This window comes from Oreochromis aureus, linkage group 4 (assembly GCF_013358895.1).
Source record: "Oreochromis aureus strain Israel breed Guangdong linkage group 4, ZZ_aureus, whole genome shotgun sequence".
Classification (NCBI taxonomy): Eukaryota; Metazoa; Chordata; class Actinopteri; order Cichliformes; family Cichlidae; genus Oreochromis; species Oreochromis aureus.
Genome location: NC_052945.1, coordinates 3,304,264 through 3,320,710, shown reverse-complemented (window position 1 = coordinate 3,320,710; position 16,447 = coordinate 3,304,264). Strand labels below are relative to the sequence as shown.

Genomic DNA, 16,447 nt, shown 5'->3' with positions numbered 1-16,447 from the left:
TCAGTCCTGTGTGCATTAATCTTATTCTAATCTTGTTTTGTCTTCCATGGAATTTTATATGTTTAATATTTTAATAGTTTGATATTTGTTTTATCATGTGTGTTTCTGTGGGTGTTGACCTCAAACTTTTGCTGCTGTACATGACAATTTCTTTAACATCTAACCTTGAAACATGTTTATTTTTTGCTCAACAGATGTTTGCTTTCTACAAATCTGTCTGTTACTGTCTGTTGCTGGAAACAGTGGCATTCATCCCTATTTTGGTTTGTTTGCCCATTTGACATGTGATATGATCCAGTCCTGCCAGTAAATGCAGCCCACTTCAAGCTACCAATCAAAGTCCTTGTACAGGGCATCAGGAAGCAAGACTTGCCAGCTGATGCCATTTGGCAATTCACCCTGGCAGTTAATTCATGTACACCCTTTTGAAATGAAACAGGAGAGAGCTTTAACCTGGAAATGACTGGCGAAATCCGAACAAACTATTCAAAATATTTGGAAAAACGACTTCAAGATAAAATTTAAAACACTTTATTTTGTGCAATTATATTTCTATTATGCATTTGTGCACTTTAACAACATTATATATGAATTAACAGCTCAGCCCAGAGAATAATCATTCTCTCACTCCTCCATGTTTACCATGACAACACAGCTAAAACTGCAGTGAGTGTCAGTGTTGAACTTTGGCTCATGTTCCCACCTCAACTGTTCTTCAGTGGATTTCTGCTCAGAATTTCTAAAGTGTCTCCCAAGAAAAGAAGCCAATACATTTGTGTGTAATGTGTTTTTCTTCCTAAAGGTCAGCAGGGGGCTGCTGCTTTCTGCAGTAGATTGCCTGCTCACCCACTAAGCCAAACGTGTGGCCAGGTAGCGTTAATTCTAAATTAACTCCTCTTACCACTGGGCTGCAAGACCAGACTGACCGACCTGTGCACCAACCTGTGCACCACCTGGACTGATTACATGAAGGCCTATGACTCAATGCTCCACAGCTGGATCCTGGAATACCTAGAATTGTACAAGATCAACAGGACACTTGGAGCTTTCATCAGGAACTCAGCGGGGACGTGGTGAACAACACTAGAGGCCAACTTCAAGCCTGTAGGACAAGTCACCATCAAGTGTGGGATTTACCGAGGAGAAGCTTTGTCCCTGAATCCTTGCTCAGAATTTCAGTCTTGTGTGCATTAATCTTATTATAATTTTTTTTGTCTTCTATGGAATTGTATATGTTTAATATTTTAATAGTTTGATATTTGTTTTATCATGTGTGTTTCTGTCTGTGTGTTGACCTGAAACTTTTGCTGCTGTAAGTGACAATTTCTTTAACATCTAACCTTGAAACATGTTTATTTTTTTGCTTAACAGATGTTTGCTTTCTTTTTCTTTTTTTTTCGGTCCCATTTGGCTCTTTTGCCATCAGAATTATTGTCTAAAGGTGAAGAAAGATGCCCAATGGATTTACTTTACCAAATGGACCATCCCAACCTTGCTGTAATGGTCCATTTGATTCACCTTTTATTGTTTATTTTATTTTATTTTCACTTGCTAAATATGGGACAGACTTGACTGGGGGAAAGAAAAGGGAGAAAGAAAGAGGGAAAGAAAAACAGCAGGGAAGAGGGACGGGGAAAAAGGGCAAAAAACAAAAACCAACAAAATAAGCAGACAAAAACTACATATATCAATCACCTGGATCACCTGTTGAGAAAGAAAAAAGAGAAAACAAGCAGAAGAAAAAAAAAGAGCAACATAATAAACAACATCACGATGATCTATGTGAATATAACAGTAAATACTAAATATTAAACATTATTGTGCAGCACGTAAGATCGACAGCGCACAGTGTGCGTTGAGGTAGGAGCCAAAAAGGGTGTAGTTTGTGTGTGTGAGCACCTGTGTGTACACCTGTGAGCATGAGCGCGCTTGTATGTAAAAGGTTCCTTCATATAATGATTTGCTAGAGGGTGTGGGGGGGCCACTGCCCCGTCCTCCAGGGCATGAAGCAGGTATGGAGGAGATCCAGGCTCCAGACATCCAGAGGCCCTCAGAGCACAAGAGACCAAGGAAGACCAACAGAGGGGCAGCCGCACCACTATCCCAGAAAGAGCTGAGGAGAGCCCCAGATGAGGGGTCACTCAGCAGCTGTGGATCAGAAGCCAGGGGGGGTTGCAGTTACGTGCCCGGGAGCACCGCCGGCAGCCAGCTGTGCCAGAGTGACCGAGCCCAAGGCCGAGAGGCCGAGGGCACCCCACCCCCGAAGGTGTGGGCACCCCCAGATGTTTGCTTTCTAAAAATCTGTCTGTTACTGGGAACAATGGAGACAGCCCCCTGAATCGCTTCAGTTAGATCACTGACAAGACTGGCTACAGATACCAACTAAAGAATGGAGCAATCATCAGATACATGGATGACATCAAGCTGTATGCCAAGAGTGAATGAGACATCAACTGAGGAGATTGAACTACCAGAAGGACATTACCTGGGACTCCCGCAGGCAAACGGGAACCATGCAGAGGCTGCTAGAAAAGCCGCAACCACCAAGTATCCACAGAGGGTCAGTCAATCTCTCGTCTATCACTACAGCTGTAGTGTTAGAAGTAGCTATACCGAATGACAGCAATGGGAAGAAGGAACAGGAGAAGCTGGAGAAATAGCTGGAGGGCACACAGACTGCAGCATACCTTCGATCTCAGTGATACACTGAAGAAGAGCGCTCACTCTGCTCTTTAGAAAAATCATGAAGCATCTTTTCATGCCGATCCAGTTTGTCAAGCGACAGAGCTTGCTGGGTCCTTTTTTGGCTGGATCATTCTGTCAGGTCGGTAAAAGCAGAACCCAAACGCAGGACTTCCTGTGCTGAAGACAGTGCGTTTATTTACAGTGAAATAACAACAATGGTGCAAATAGTCCGCAGTGCATGCTCTCTTCATTCTCTTTGTTCCCAGCTCCCGTGGCTGAGTGTCATTCATTGATGAAACCTGTATGTTCTAAATGGAGTTATTTTTTTGATCTTCTGCAAAGGTCTTGCAAAGTATTTTAAGGTCTACATTTATAAGAGAAACTGAGCGGTAGCTGGATGGGATTTTTGCCTGGTTTAAGAAGTAGACTAATGATGACAGATTCATGTTTGGAGATAAATTCAGAACAATCAGACTCTGAGTGACCATTTGTTACATCCCGGTCTAGGTGTACAGGAGTACAACATGAGGGTTAAAAAGGGTGTCCCCCTTAAAGGTAAGGTTTATAGCTACCAGTGACACCAAAACTTAAAGCATATACTCCAGGGTGAACAAAGGCCAAAGTAACAAAGAAAGCATGCTACTCAAAAAAGTGCTACCAAATCCCTGCATGAACAAAACCAAACAAAAGACAAGCACTACCCCTGATGCCTTAATTTTATAAAACAAGAGAAAATGTACGAAAATAAATAGACAGTTCACCCCTTCTACTTCAGTGCTTATTTACACATGGACAAGAATATTTATAACACTATATACAAAACCTAATTGTTCTCAGAATTCACACACAAGATCAATCATTGATAGTGGGGGCCAATCAGCAGCTACCGGGTCAATGCCAGCCCAGAACTGCTTCCCAATAAGGAGGAGGACCTGCAGAGACTCTTAAGGCACAGAACACACATACGCAACACAGTCCAGACATACTGACACTGAAAGAAAATATGGCCAGGGCCATAACACCATTGTGAAAGAAGTAGGCACTAGCGTAGGCCAAAATTCTTTCTGAAACTCTCCTGGAAAACCACCTGGACCTGGGGCTTTATTATTTGGGAGATGCTGCGGGGCTTAATGCAGGGGTGGGGAAATCCAGGCCTCGAGGGTCGGTGTCCTGCAGGTTTTAGATCTCACCCTGGGTCAGCACACCTGACACATTTGTCAACCGCCTTTGGAGCAGCTTTCGTCGCGTCGCTGTGACGTAATCGGCCTTCAAATGCAGCCTCCGAATGATGCAGCCCCTGAATTGAGACACAGCCACAGCGTGGAGTTTTGGTCGCGGTAAAGCTACTTGTACTGAAGTGACTTCAGTACTGGGGCAATATGCTCTAACTTCCAAGTACGTGTAAGGACTCTAGCTGCTGCATTCTGAATGAGCTGAAGTTGTCTTGGTGATGATTTGGAAAATCAGTCAGTATGAGATAAGAATTTTCTAACACTTGTTATATTTTTTAATTGGTTGAACACAGTTCTGGTGACATTTATAATATGATTATAAAAAAATTAAGACCCTGTTAAAAATGATGCTAAGGTTTCTGATGTGCTCTCAGTGTTTTAGAGCGATGGATGATAAATAGAAACAAACAGTTCTAGAAAGTTTCAAGACATCCAGAAGCTACAGCTCATAAGTGGGAACAGAGGTTGGATCGTCTGAGGAAAAAAGTACAAGTGCAACTTATTCTTATGCATAATCTGCATGAGAATGCATGTAGAGCTTGAATTTTCATTTCTGCAGAGCTAAAACTTTCTGATTTGATTCTGATTGGTAATTTATTTCAAACATGTAAACAATATACAGGTACATTTAGAAAAGAAAATAAGAGAGAGAGAAAAAAATACTACACAAGAAAATCAATACATTTCAATATAGCTGCCGTTCTGATAAATTTACATGTTGAAAGGGAGTGGGAAGAAGTAAACACTTATTTAATCCCACCCCTTTGCCATAAATTATCAGTTAATATTTAGTCAGCTTCCTTACTGATATAATTTGTAATAAAATATAGTGAACAGATTTCTAATATACTATATACTATAATATAACATCATGAATTTTTTTTATTATTATTATTTTTTTTTAAATAGAGACATTCACTTAATTTCAATATTTTCCTTTTCTTTATAGTTCCAGAAGATCATATTTTTATAACTCTTTTTGAACTGTTTTATGTTTGGACATTGCTTTAATTCCATATTCAGACTGTTCCACAGTTTCACTCCATGAACAGAAACACAAAAGCTTTTTCTTGTAGTACGGACCTCCCCTGTTTTGAAGTTACAAAAACCCCTTAAATTATAGCTTCCTTCTTTCAAAAAAAAACATACTCTGAATATTTCCTGGCAGTTCTTTATTTTTTGCTTTGAATAGAATTTGTGCTGTTTGGAATTTCACTAGATCGTCAATTTTCAATATTTCAGACTGCAAAAATAGTGAGTTTGTATGTTCCCTATAACCTGCATTGTGGATGATTCTAATTGCTTTTTTTTTGAAGAGTAAAAAGTGAATGTAATGTGGTTTTATAGTTATTGCCCCAGACCTCTGCACAATAGCTTAAGTATGGTGAAACCAGTGAACAGTGTAGAATATGAAGTGATGTTCTGTCAAATACCTGCTTTGCCTTTAGTATTGCAATGCTTCGTGATACTTTGGAATGAATATATCTTACGTGAGCTCTCCAGTTAAGTTTTTCATCTATTATTACCCCCAGAAATTTATTTTCACTGACTCTTTCAATATCAACACCATTTATTTGAATCTTTGCATTTGTATTTAAACTACTATTTCCAAATAACATAAGTTTAGATTTATTCAAATTTAATGATAATTTAGTTTTTATCAAGCCAGAACTTCACTTTACTTATTTCATTAGTCATATCCTCCAATAAATTCTGCAGATCATCACCAGAGCAAAAAATGTTTGTATCGTCCGCAAAGAGAACCATTTTTAATACTTTGGACACTTTACAGATGTCGTTAATGTACAAGTTGAAGAATTTTGGACCCAAAACTGACCCTTGGGGTACACCACAAGCAATGTCCATACATAAGGAGCAACAACCATTTAATTTCACAAACTGCTTCCTGTCACTTAAATAACTCTGGACCCAGTCTAAAACTACCCCTCTGAACTTCTAACTGAAACATAAAATCTTCCATCCTCACAGGATGATAAAAACCAATCGAGAACCTGACGTGTTAAACCAACTGAATCAAACGACATAAATTAGTTAATCATTAACTCTCAAATTAAGTCCTTCCAAAGATGTAATTTACACATGTTTATGTGATTTGTAGAGCAGTGTATCCAAGTAGACTCCAGGTGTGAGGTGTAGCAATGTCTGCCTGTCTGACGGTCATGTCAAAGAAAGTACAACATCTTTCACTGCTAAGGTTTTACGTATCAGGAAATAATCAAAATCGTGGAGATTTTATTTGGGATTTTGTTTATTCTACAGAGAGTAAAAATTATACATATGAACTCAAATATATAAATACACTCCCACTAACATTTGGTTTAATGTCCATTAGAAAGCTGCACAACAACCAGACACTGTTGGTAGCCATCAACAAGCTTCAGGCATAATATGTGACCACTGTTCTTGGCAAAATTGGTAAAGTTGTTTAAATTTACTAGTTTCAGCTTAGCACAGAGTTGAAGTCCGGGCTTAACGTAAGCTTGCTTTGTCCATGTATTTATATTGGGTGTTGTATTGTATGGCAATGTATTGTAAGGAAAAGCCACTACAATAGAGAAAACTACAGTAGCCCTGAGAGGCCAAACGGACTGCAACTTAACAAAACACCAGCAATATGAAAAACGCTGCAAAAGCACTCAAAACACAACAGAAATAGGAAAAAACAGATTTCCAAAAGCACAAGGGGAAGTGTTTCTGGGGAGACAATAACCAGACGGACTAGTTGCAGGAACCAAAATATGCTGAGCATTGCGCTGAGAGACATTTAAAAGAAGTGGAGGATCTGTCGGTTTTATGAGGAAAGAAAAGATGAGAGGTAAGTGTGTTAGCCTAACTACTAGCCTAAAAATCCGTCATCCGTATTATATGAATCATGAGATTAAAACATACTTACCTCGCATGTTTTGGTTCCTGCAACTGGTCCGTCGTGTTATTGTCTCCCCAGAAACACTTCCCTTGTGCTTTTGGAAATCAGTTTTTTCCTATTTCTGTTGTGTTTTGAGTGCTTTTGCAGCATTTTTCATATTGCTGGTGTTTTGTTAAGTTGCAGTCCGTTTGGCCTCTCAGGGCCACCGTAGAAAACCCCCCAAATTGGACTTCCGGCTAATGGCGGCTTGGAGTGAGTAGTGTTTTGGTGAGCTCCTGCACGGTCGACCTTTTTTTTTAATAATTACTGGGCACTTTTTTTCTGACTCGACCCCAAGCGATATCTAACTCGTTTTAAAATAGTACACTTTTTCATTTTGGTCACTAAAATGCCACCAAAGCCGACTAAAGGAGGAAGCTCGATTCGGCCTCACCTGCGGCCTGCTTCTCCTGATGAGCCCTTGACCCATCCCGAGTCGGGGACTGCGGCCCAGGCCGCCACCAGTAGCGATGTCGGCGCTCTCAAGGCGGAGTTGCTTTCGGCTCCCCGCGAGGACTTTGCTGCTACACTTAAAACGGAGTTTCAAGCTATCCTTGGTGAAAGTCTTTCCTCCATTAAGTCCGAGCTTCTCTCCTTCAAAAAGGAATTGTCCTCTGGCCTGTCCGCGATGCAGGAGAGTTTCACTGGGCTAAAGGTAACGGTCGCCGAGATGGAGCGATCCCTGTCTACCTGTACCGATGACATCGTCAGCCTCCAGAGAAAAGTGGAGCATCTATCTAAAGCGGTAGCCAAGTTGGAGGATAAATGTGACGACTTGGAGTCCCGGTCCCGGCGTCAAAACATCTGCATCGTTGGGGTTCCAGAGGACGACCCATTGTCGGCATCCACGGCCGCTATTTCACGGTTGTTGAAGGAGGCCTTTGACCTCGCCGAGGAGCCGCTGCTAGACCGTGCTCACCGTACTCTGGCCCCCAAGCCTAAAACAGGTGAGCGGCCCCGTCCCATTGTAGCGAGGCTACACTACTACACTGACTGTGTTAAAATCCTGTCGAGGGCAAGGGAGCTTCAGCGGATTAAGGTGAACAACATGACCATCTCCGCTTTCCCGACTACACCGCCAAGACAGCCCGAGCTCGTGGCGGCCTTCGCGGACTGTCGCCGTCAGCTCCGAGGAATCGAAGGGGTCCAGTTCGGCCTGCTCCACCCAGCCCGGCTGCGGATTACCCATGATGGGGTCACACGGGACTTTACCTCTCCAGAGGAGGCCAATACTTACATTAAGACGATAACCAAGTGAGGAAAAAAATGTATATATACTATAATATATTTAAGGAAGCAATTGACGTCTCCGGTTTATATTTCACTGTTTGAGGAGTGTGTTTTTCTTCGTCTGGGGTAAGGTATTCTTTTAGGTTCAAAATGTATGAGTCAGTCTTAAAACGTTTGTCCCTTACAGGGTTAATTTAAAAACAATATTTTCACTTAGGCATTCTTAGATTAGTGCCTGTCCTATGTTTCCATTTTATATTGTGTGTCTAGTCCTGCGGGATTCACCCGACACTTAAAGGTGTTTTTGTTTTTTGTTTTTTCTTGTTCCTATTGCTATTTAGCTGAAAGTACAACTTTGTCAATGACTCCCATAGGAGTCTGCACCGCTCCTTCGTTTGGGGAAGGACAGTGCAAGCAAGGGAGGGGTGGGGTGGGTGGTCTTTGTTTTGTTTTTTGTTGTTGTTTTTCGTTCTGTTTTTGTTTTGTTTTTTCCGTCTTGTTTTCCTTTGGGAGGGCGGTGCCTACTTACTTCTGCTATAAATGACTGATCACATGTCCTGTGGTATACAAGCCTCATCAAGTTCTTCCTCAGTTAGATTTTTAAGTTGGAACGTCAAAGGCCTTAACAACCCGGTGAAGCGTTCTAAAATATTTTCACACTTGAAGCGCCTAAATCCAGATATAGTATTTTTTTACAAGAAACACATCTGCAAGATACACATCATTGCAAGCTCAGGTACTCATGGGTTGGGGAGACCTTTCATTCAACCTTTAACTCTAAAGCCAGGGGAGTAGCTATTTTAATTAGTAAGAAGGTTAATTTTACGGTTTCCAAAACAATTGAGGATAAAAATGGTAGATTTCTTATAATTGCTGGTCAACTATTTCATACTCCTGTTTTGTTGGTCAATATTTATGCTCCAAATTTTGACAACCCTGATTTTACAAACAATGTATTTAGCACTCTTCCTTTTCTTGACACCCATTGCTTAATTCTCGCTGGGGACTTGAACTGTGTAATTAACCCGACACTAGACCGCTCCTCACCTCGTGTCTTTACTCAGTCCTCTATGTCCAAATCAATCTCTGACTTCATGTCTCAGAATGGGTTTGTAGATCCTTGGAGGACGCGTAATCCACAAACAAAAAAGTTTTCCTTTTTCTCTCAGGTACACCAATCTTATTCCCGTATAGATTATTTTTTGTTGATGGTTCTCTGATGCCTAAAGTCACATCTTCTGAATACCACCCAATTGTTATATCAGACCATGCTCCACTAAGCCTTGATATAAACTTCACTGGTAGACCTCGCTCCTGCCCTTCTTGGAGGTTCAACACTCTCCTACTATCTGCTGATTCATTCAACCAGTTCATTCTATCAGCAATCGATGACTTTCTTGCATTTAATAAAAGCGATTCAGTCTCCTCCTCATTATTATGGGAATCACTGAAAGCATATCTGCGTGGCCAGATTATTTCTTATTCAGCTAATCTTAATAAAAATTCCAGGGCCAAGGTAGCAGAAATTTCAGCAAAAATTCAGGACGTTGACAACCAAAATGCCATTAATCCATCACAGATGTTATTGAAGCAACGACAGGATTTACAGACTGAACTTGATCTCCTCACATCAGCTGACGCGGAACGTCTTTTGATTCGATCCCGTGCTACCTACTACGAGCATGGTGAAAAGCCAAGTAGACTTCTGGCACACCAACTGAAACGTAGAGCCAGCTCTCGCACAATTTCACAAGTTAAAGACCAGTCTGGCAATCTGGTTTCTGACCCTGTCTCTATCAGTGGGATTTTTAAGAGATTCTACTGCAATCTCTACAGCTCTGAATCACAGTCAGTTTCAGATGAGATGCTTGCCTTCCTCCAGAATTCTGACCTTTCCACAGTAAATAAATCAGTTTCTGATGAGCTCGATGCTCCCATTAAAATAGAGGAAATTTTGGCTCAATCAAATGTATGCAGAGCCGTAGGCCCCAGGCTCAGACGGATTTCCGGCTGAGTTTTTCAAAAAATTTAAAGACAAGCTGGCCCCTCTCCTTCTTGATGTATATAATGAATCACTGCGAAATGGCCGGCTGCCCCCCACTTTAACGCAGGCATCTATTTCAGTTTTACTGAAGAAAGGCAAAGACCCTACGGCCTGTGAGTCCTACAGGCCCCTGTCTCTCCTAAATGTAGATTTTAAGATTTTGGCAAAACTACTTGCAATTCGGCTCGAGGCTGTTCTTGCACAGATTATCTCACAGGAACAGAATGGATTTATCAAAGGCCGTCAGTTGTTCTTTAACACACGTACGGTGCTAAGTACAATTTTTTCTGCTCACTGTCCCTCGTCTCCTGAGGTGATCATTTCTCTAGATGCAGAGAAGGCCTTTGATCGGGTTGAATGGGATTATCTTTTTGCTGTACTGACTAGGTTTGGGTTTGGAGAAAGGTTTGTGTCTTGGATCAAACTTCTTTATACATCCCCTCAGGCTTGTGTCATCACCAACTCAGTTCGATCTGATTATTTTCCACTATGCCGTGGCACTCGCCAGGGGTGTCCTCTTTCTCCCCTTCTGTTTGCTTTAGCCATAGAACCTCTTTCTGTTGCTCTGAAATCCCTCTCTTCCTTTCATGGAATTATCCGTGCAGGTGTTGAACTTAAGGTATCCCTGTACGCAGATGATCTTCTTTTGTATGTAGCTGACCCCATATGTAGTCTTCCTCCAATTTTATCTGTCTTGGAAAAATTCAGCTCTTTTTCTGGCTATAAAATTAATTTGCTCAAGAGCGAATGTTACCCTGTGAACTCTTTAGCGTTAACACTCGAGCAGTCTGACATTTCTTTTAAGCTCAGCCCCTCGGGATTTAGGTACTTGGGAATTAATATTACACGAACTTTGCCTTTACTGTTTTCTGAGAATTTTGCCCCCCTGGTCTCACAATTTGCATTAGATTTCCAGAGGTGGAATTCCCTCCCACTGTCACTAATTGGCAGGATTAATATTATCAAAATGAATGTGCTACCCAGATTTCTCTTTCTATGTCAGTGTATCCCCCTATTTTTGCCCAAACAGTTTTTTAAGTCCCTGGACCAGATGGTTTCTTCTTTTTTGTGGAATGGAAGAGCCCCTAGACTTAGGCTCTCTTTATTACAACAGTTTACCTCTAATGGGGGTCTTTCCCTACCAAATTTTTTAATGTACTATTGGTCTTCGCATATTCATAAGCTGACCTACTGGCTAAATTCGCCTAACCTGATTTTGGTGTAAACTTGAAATTCAATCAATTTCTCCATATTTTTCACCCGCCTCCCTTATCTATTCATCACTGCCTGTTAAAACATCTTCTGTTGCTTCAAATCCCGTAGTGCTCTCTACACTTAAGATATGGTTTCAGTTCAGGTCGCATTTTAAATTCATATCCCCCTCTACCAGATTACCATTGTTAAGGAATCATCTATTTTCCCCTGCCACTACCAACGCCGCCTATTTGACGTGGCACGAAAGAGGCATAAAGACCATGAGTGCCCTTTACAAAGATGATGTCTTTCTTAGTTTCTCAGAGCTATCCTCAAAATTTAACCTACCTCCTACTCACTTGTTTCTCTATTTACAAATTAGACATTGTGTCTCATCACTGTTTCCAAAGTTCCCAATTCTCCCTGCTGATCCTCCATGGGTTGACCTTCTGCTTGTTAGGCCTAATCAAAAATCACCTCTATCAAATATATATTGTGTGCTTATGGCGACCGAATCTGACTTATCAGGTAAAATCAGAACCGCCTGGGAGCGTGAATTAGGTGTTGAACTGTTTGAATCATGGTGGAATAAGGTGAATCTCATCATGCGTTCAAGTACACCATGTGCTAGGCTACAGCTTATACAGTTTAAAGTAATAAACAGAGTCCATTTCTCAAAATCCCGTTTATCTAAAATTTTTCCTTCAATTATAGACCAATGTGACAGATGTCACACCTCCCCTTGCAATCTAAGCCATATGTTTTTTTTCTGTCCGAGTTTGAACAAATTTTGGAGTGACTTCTTTTCTGTACTTTCAGGGGTTTTTGGAATTCAGATCCGAGAAGACCCTCTAATAGCCATTTTTGGAGTTCCAAAGACCCCTCTTAATATAACTCCCCAGCAAAATGAGATCTTGGCCTTTTGCTCTCTTCTTGCTAGACGGTGTATTTTACTTCTTTGGAAATCTCCCACGCCTCCATCTGCATTGCAATGGCTTAATACTGTCCGGACATTCTTGAGGGTGGAGAAGGTCTCACTCACAGTGAAAGGTAGTTCTGCAAAATTTATCCACAAGTGGACACCCTTTGTGGAATATCTCAAATCTGTTCCTTAGTACAATGCAATTTACCCATCCTGCGACTAGATTGAAAAGAATTTGGAATTTACTCCTTTTTTTTTTCTTTTTTTTTTAAGGTAGGCATAGGATTTAAGCACCCCCCCTCCCCTTTTATTCTTTTCTTTTTCCTTTTTATTTATTTATCTATTTATTTTTTTTTAATGTTGTTTCTTCAATTTTCTGTTCTTCTGTTGGTATGATGTTTGGGGGTTTTTTTGTATTTTAATTGCTCTTTTGTTTAACAAGTTAAAGTTAAAATGATTGGGAAAGAAATGTTTGAGAAAATATGTCATGTAAGATGCATATAATACAATGTATATAAGTTTCTATAATCTCTCAATAAACAAATTAAAAAAAAAAAAAAAAAAAAAAAAACCCCCCAAATTAAAAAAAACAAAACAAAGAAAAAACCCATTGAGCAAGAACTTGTGGAAAGGAAAAACTACCTTTTAAGAGAAAAAACTGCAAATAAACTAGTAGTCTGAGAGTGATAAGCTCTATTCATTATCAATTACTCAAGGCCTGTATGTGCAGGATTTAGAATTTGATTCTGGGTTTAACAGGGAGCCAATGAAGAGAACCCAATACAGGATAAATGTGCTCTCTCTTTCTAGTCCCTGTCAGCTGTTACAGCATTTTGGATCAACTGAAGACTTTTCAACACATCACTGACAAGTACAGAGTCCACTGTGTGTCCACCGATGCCAACTGTGTCCAGTTTCAACCGTTTAGCTGTTGATATGAGATGAATTTGAATAATTTACAGGTAGTCCTCCTCTTTCATTATGCCGTCCACTTTCTGGAATGTACCTGTACACCAAAGCAGCTTTCTTAAACTAACCCTTCGGTTAACCGCTTGTTTTCACTGCTCCAAGTAGCTCCTCTTAAAGTCTCTAAATAAAACTCAAAGATCCTCATAAGCATTAATACTGACTCAAAAAGGCTGGAGTTGTGTTAAGTTGCTTTTGCCTAAGTCAACAGTTCATTTTGTCTGCCCTCTGAACCGTAATTCGATCAAATTTTACTCACTGTTTATGTCATTTCCACAACAGGATTCTGAGGTGGGGTGTTTGAAGAAGTGGGTTATAAAACCACCCAGCTGACTGTCAGTAGAGGGGCATTCTCAGCAGTACAGTACGTATACAGCTTCATTTTAGTCTGCAAGTTCATATAACATTTTAATAATCATTGCTGTGTATAAATTAAGATTGTATTAACACATTAAAGGAATAGGAGTCTGATTTTCTGCAGATCTGGGAGATAAAATGAGTCCAGCGGTCACCCTTTTTCTCATCGTCGTCTCCACAGCAGTGGCCGGTAACTGTAACCTCTCTGTGTTGCTTGTTTGTGTATACTTGTGCATGTTTTTCATGATTTTATTATTTATTTAAATGTTATATTTTATGCTTTTCATTGTTTTCATAAAATGCATTTACTTGTAATTTAAGCTTTCAGTGAGAGAAAACATGGCATTTTAATAACCTTCATTTTTAAGAACTCAGAACTCAAAAATTACAAAAGTGAAACATAATTTTATGCATAAAAACTCAATTTTATGCCAAATTTGTTTTGGGGTTGTTGTTTTTGTTTTTTCTTTTTTCTTTTTTCAAAGTTTCATTTAAAAAAAAAAAAAAGAATTTTCCTGCCTCTCAGGGAGTGTTACCATTAAGACCCTGGTTTTCCCCACTGCGACGAGCACCAGTTATGTTGAGATGATCCCTCAAAGGCCGATGAACCTGACTGCGTTCACTCTGTGCATGCGAGTGGCCACGGAGCTCAGCGGCAAACGAGAGATCATCCTCTTTGCATACCGGACAGGAAGCTACGATGAGCTGAATGTGTGGCGTGAACTGGATGGAAGGTAGGACATCTTAAGGCCAAAATTATCTACTTTGTGGGCTTTTCACATATAAGTCTATGATATATCCCAAGACACTGATGGTGAAAGATGGTTATAGAAAACATCCTGGTAAACAATAACAAGATTTTGCCTTGAGACTGTGACAGCTGGAGTATAAAACTGGTTTGATGTTTGGTGCCAAAAGAATGTATTAAAATGTGTTTTACAGCCCTGAGAACTAAAGTTGGATTTCTCCTGTACTTATGAATCTATGAGAAAAAGTAGAGCAAAAATATGACCCACCTCTATGTGCTTTTTTAAGCATGTTGAAGTTATTGTGGAAAACAATCAGCTGATTCTGTGTGGGGAGGGGGGTGATTTTTCATTAAACTGCCTGTCAGTTGTGTGTAGTAATGATTAAAAATGCATATTGTTTGTTTGTGTGCAGACTGTCCTTTTACCTGGCTGGGGATGGTGTTTTATTTAAAGTCCCTGACCTCGGAGCCCTGATTACCCACCTGTGTGTCACCTGGGATTCCACTTCAGGTTTAGCTGCCCTCTTCCTGGATGGAAAGAGGAGCTTATCCAAAATCTACAAGAAGGATCACACTGTCAGCCCAGGAGGCAGGGTTATCCTGGGACAAGATGCGGATTCTTTCCTGGGTGATTTTGATAAAAAGCAGAGTTTTGTTGGTGAGATCTGTGATGTGAACATGTGGGACACTGTTCTGCCAGATAGTGCAATCATATGCATGTTTGCAGGGAAGAGAGAACCAAGAGGAAATGTTTTTGACTGGGACAGCGCAGAGCTGGAAATAAACGGAGATGTAGAGGTCGCCACTCGTGAGCTGTAGCTATAATGTTCACCCACAGGAAAACGTGTGCAGTCAGTGAATGCCACCCATACGGTTGTATGAAATCTGATACTTTATTGATCAAAATGTGCATCAGTATTACTGACATAACTTCAGATTAATGTGTTTTGCGACCTAGTAAAAATATCTGCTCCATCCTTCTCTATGCCTGATAAATCATTTTGATTTCAGAAATGCCAGACCTGACAGTCATGTGACAAAGAAAGTACGCCATCTTTCTGTTCTAGAGTTTAACGTAACAGAACATATTAAAAAAAGTCATCATCAACAACAACTCATGCTATATTACACTGTGTCATTTCATTCATATATTCTCTCAAATATTTTAATAAGTAGTGCTGAAGATTCTACAATGTCTTTTAATTCAACAAGAATTATTAACGCATTAGTGGTTACGATTGACTACAGCTGGTTTCTCTTGGAGCATTTCCAAATGACTGCAGATTCCAAAACCCTGACTTCAAACAGCTGTATATGTTATTTAAGTTATTCAGAAGTGTCAACACTTTGCTAAGGGCTGGAAGAAACTGTCATCCTCAGGTGAGAGGAAATTGCTGAGGATGTTTACGAACAAGACCGAACCCATCAAAGCTCAAGACCTTTCCCCAGGTTCATTCTGAAGTCAAGCTTTATGAATTGATTTATGGACAACAATGGAGTCTCTGCAAGTTACAAGTACGAATTTTGACCCTATTTTTCTTCCTGTCATCTGATTGGTCAATGTCATGTCAATCACAAATGTAACAATCCAATCAGAGAACAGATGGGTTTGGCTGTTGGAGGGGCACTTTTTTGAACTGCAGGTCCTTGAAGGCAGTGTTGCCAACTTAGCGACTTTGTCGCTATATTTAGCGAGTTTTCAGACCCCCTAGCGACTTTTTTTCTTAAAAAAGTCGCGACGTGAAAGCGCGTATCGCTTTTACTCTCTACAAGCAGCGGGTGCTGTAACACAGTCAGTTCTTTTACTCTTTTACTCTTATGCTGTTTTGTGGATCACAAGGTTTAAAACTACTTATAAACACACACACACAAAGTAACTCCACCAGAGTGCCTATTTCGGATCACTTTTGCCGGTCCAAGCCCGGGTAAAGGAGCAGGGTTGGAATTGTGACATTAAAAAAAACAATAATTGCTAAAAGAAATTTAATTTGTAGTTCTAAATAAACTCTAAATGCATTTAGGACGTTTTTACTCACTTTATGTCTCTTCCACGATGTAATTTCTCTCTCCAACAACATAGGTTACAATTATATTAGCATGACCAATTATGCAAATTAGGTGATGACGTCATTTAGCGACTTCT

The 16,447-nt window shown here is 40.3% G+C and overlaps 1 protein-coding gene across 2 annotated transcripts; it reads left to right on the top strand.

Annotated features, from left to right (window-relative positions):
- The first annotated feature begins 6,662 nt into the window (after positions 1–6,662).
- LOC116314257 (pentraxin fusion protein-like) lies at positions 6,663–15,285 on the top strand. Of its 2 annotated transcripts, none has more exons than XM_039610639.1 (5): positions 6,663–6,753; positions 13,482–13,563; positions 13,681–13,746; positions 14,083–14,290; positions 14,718–15,285. In XM_039610639.1, the coding sequence occupies exons 3-5, from the start codon at positions 13,695–13,697 to the stop codon at positions 15,121–15,123; spliced, it is 666 nt and encodes a 221-aa protein (XP_039466573.1). In that variant the 5' UTR covers positions 6,663–6,753; positions 13,482–13,563; positions 13,681–13,694; the 3' UTR covers positions 15,124–15,285. The 2 variants fall into 2 exon arrangements, with proteins under 2 accessions (XP_039466573.1, XP_031588088.2); XM_031732228.2 differs by lacking the exon at positions 6,663–6,753 and adding an exon at positions 13,056–13,195.
- The last annotated feature ends 1,162 nt before the right edge of the window (positions 15,286–16,447 follow it).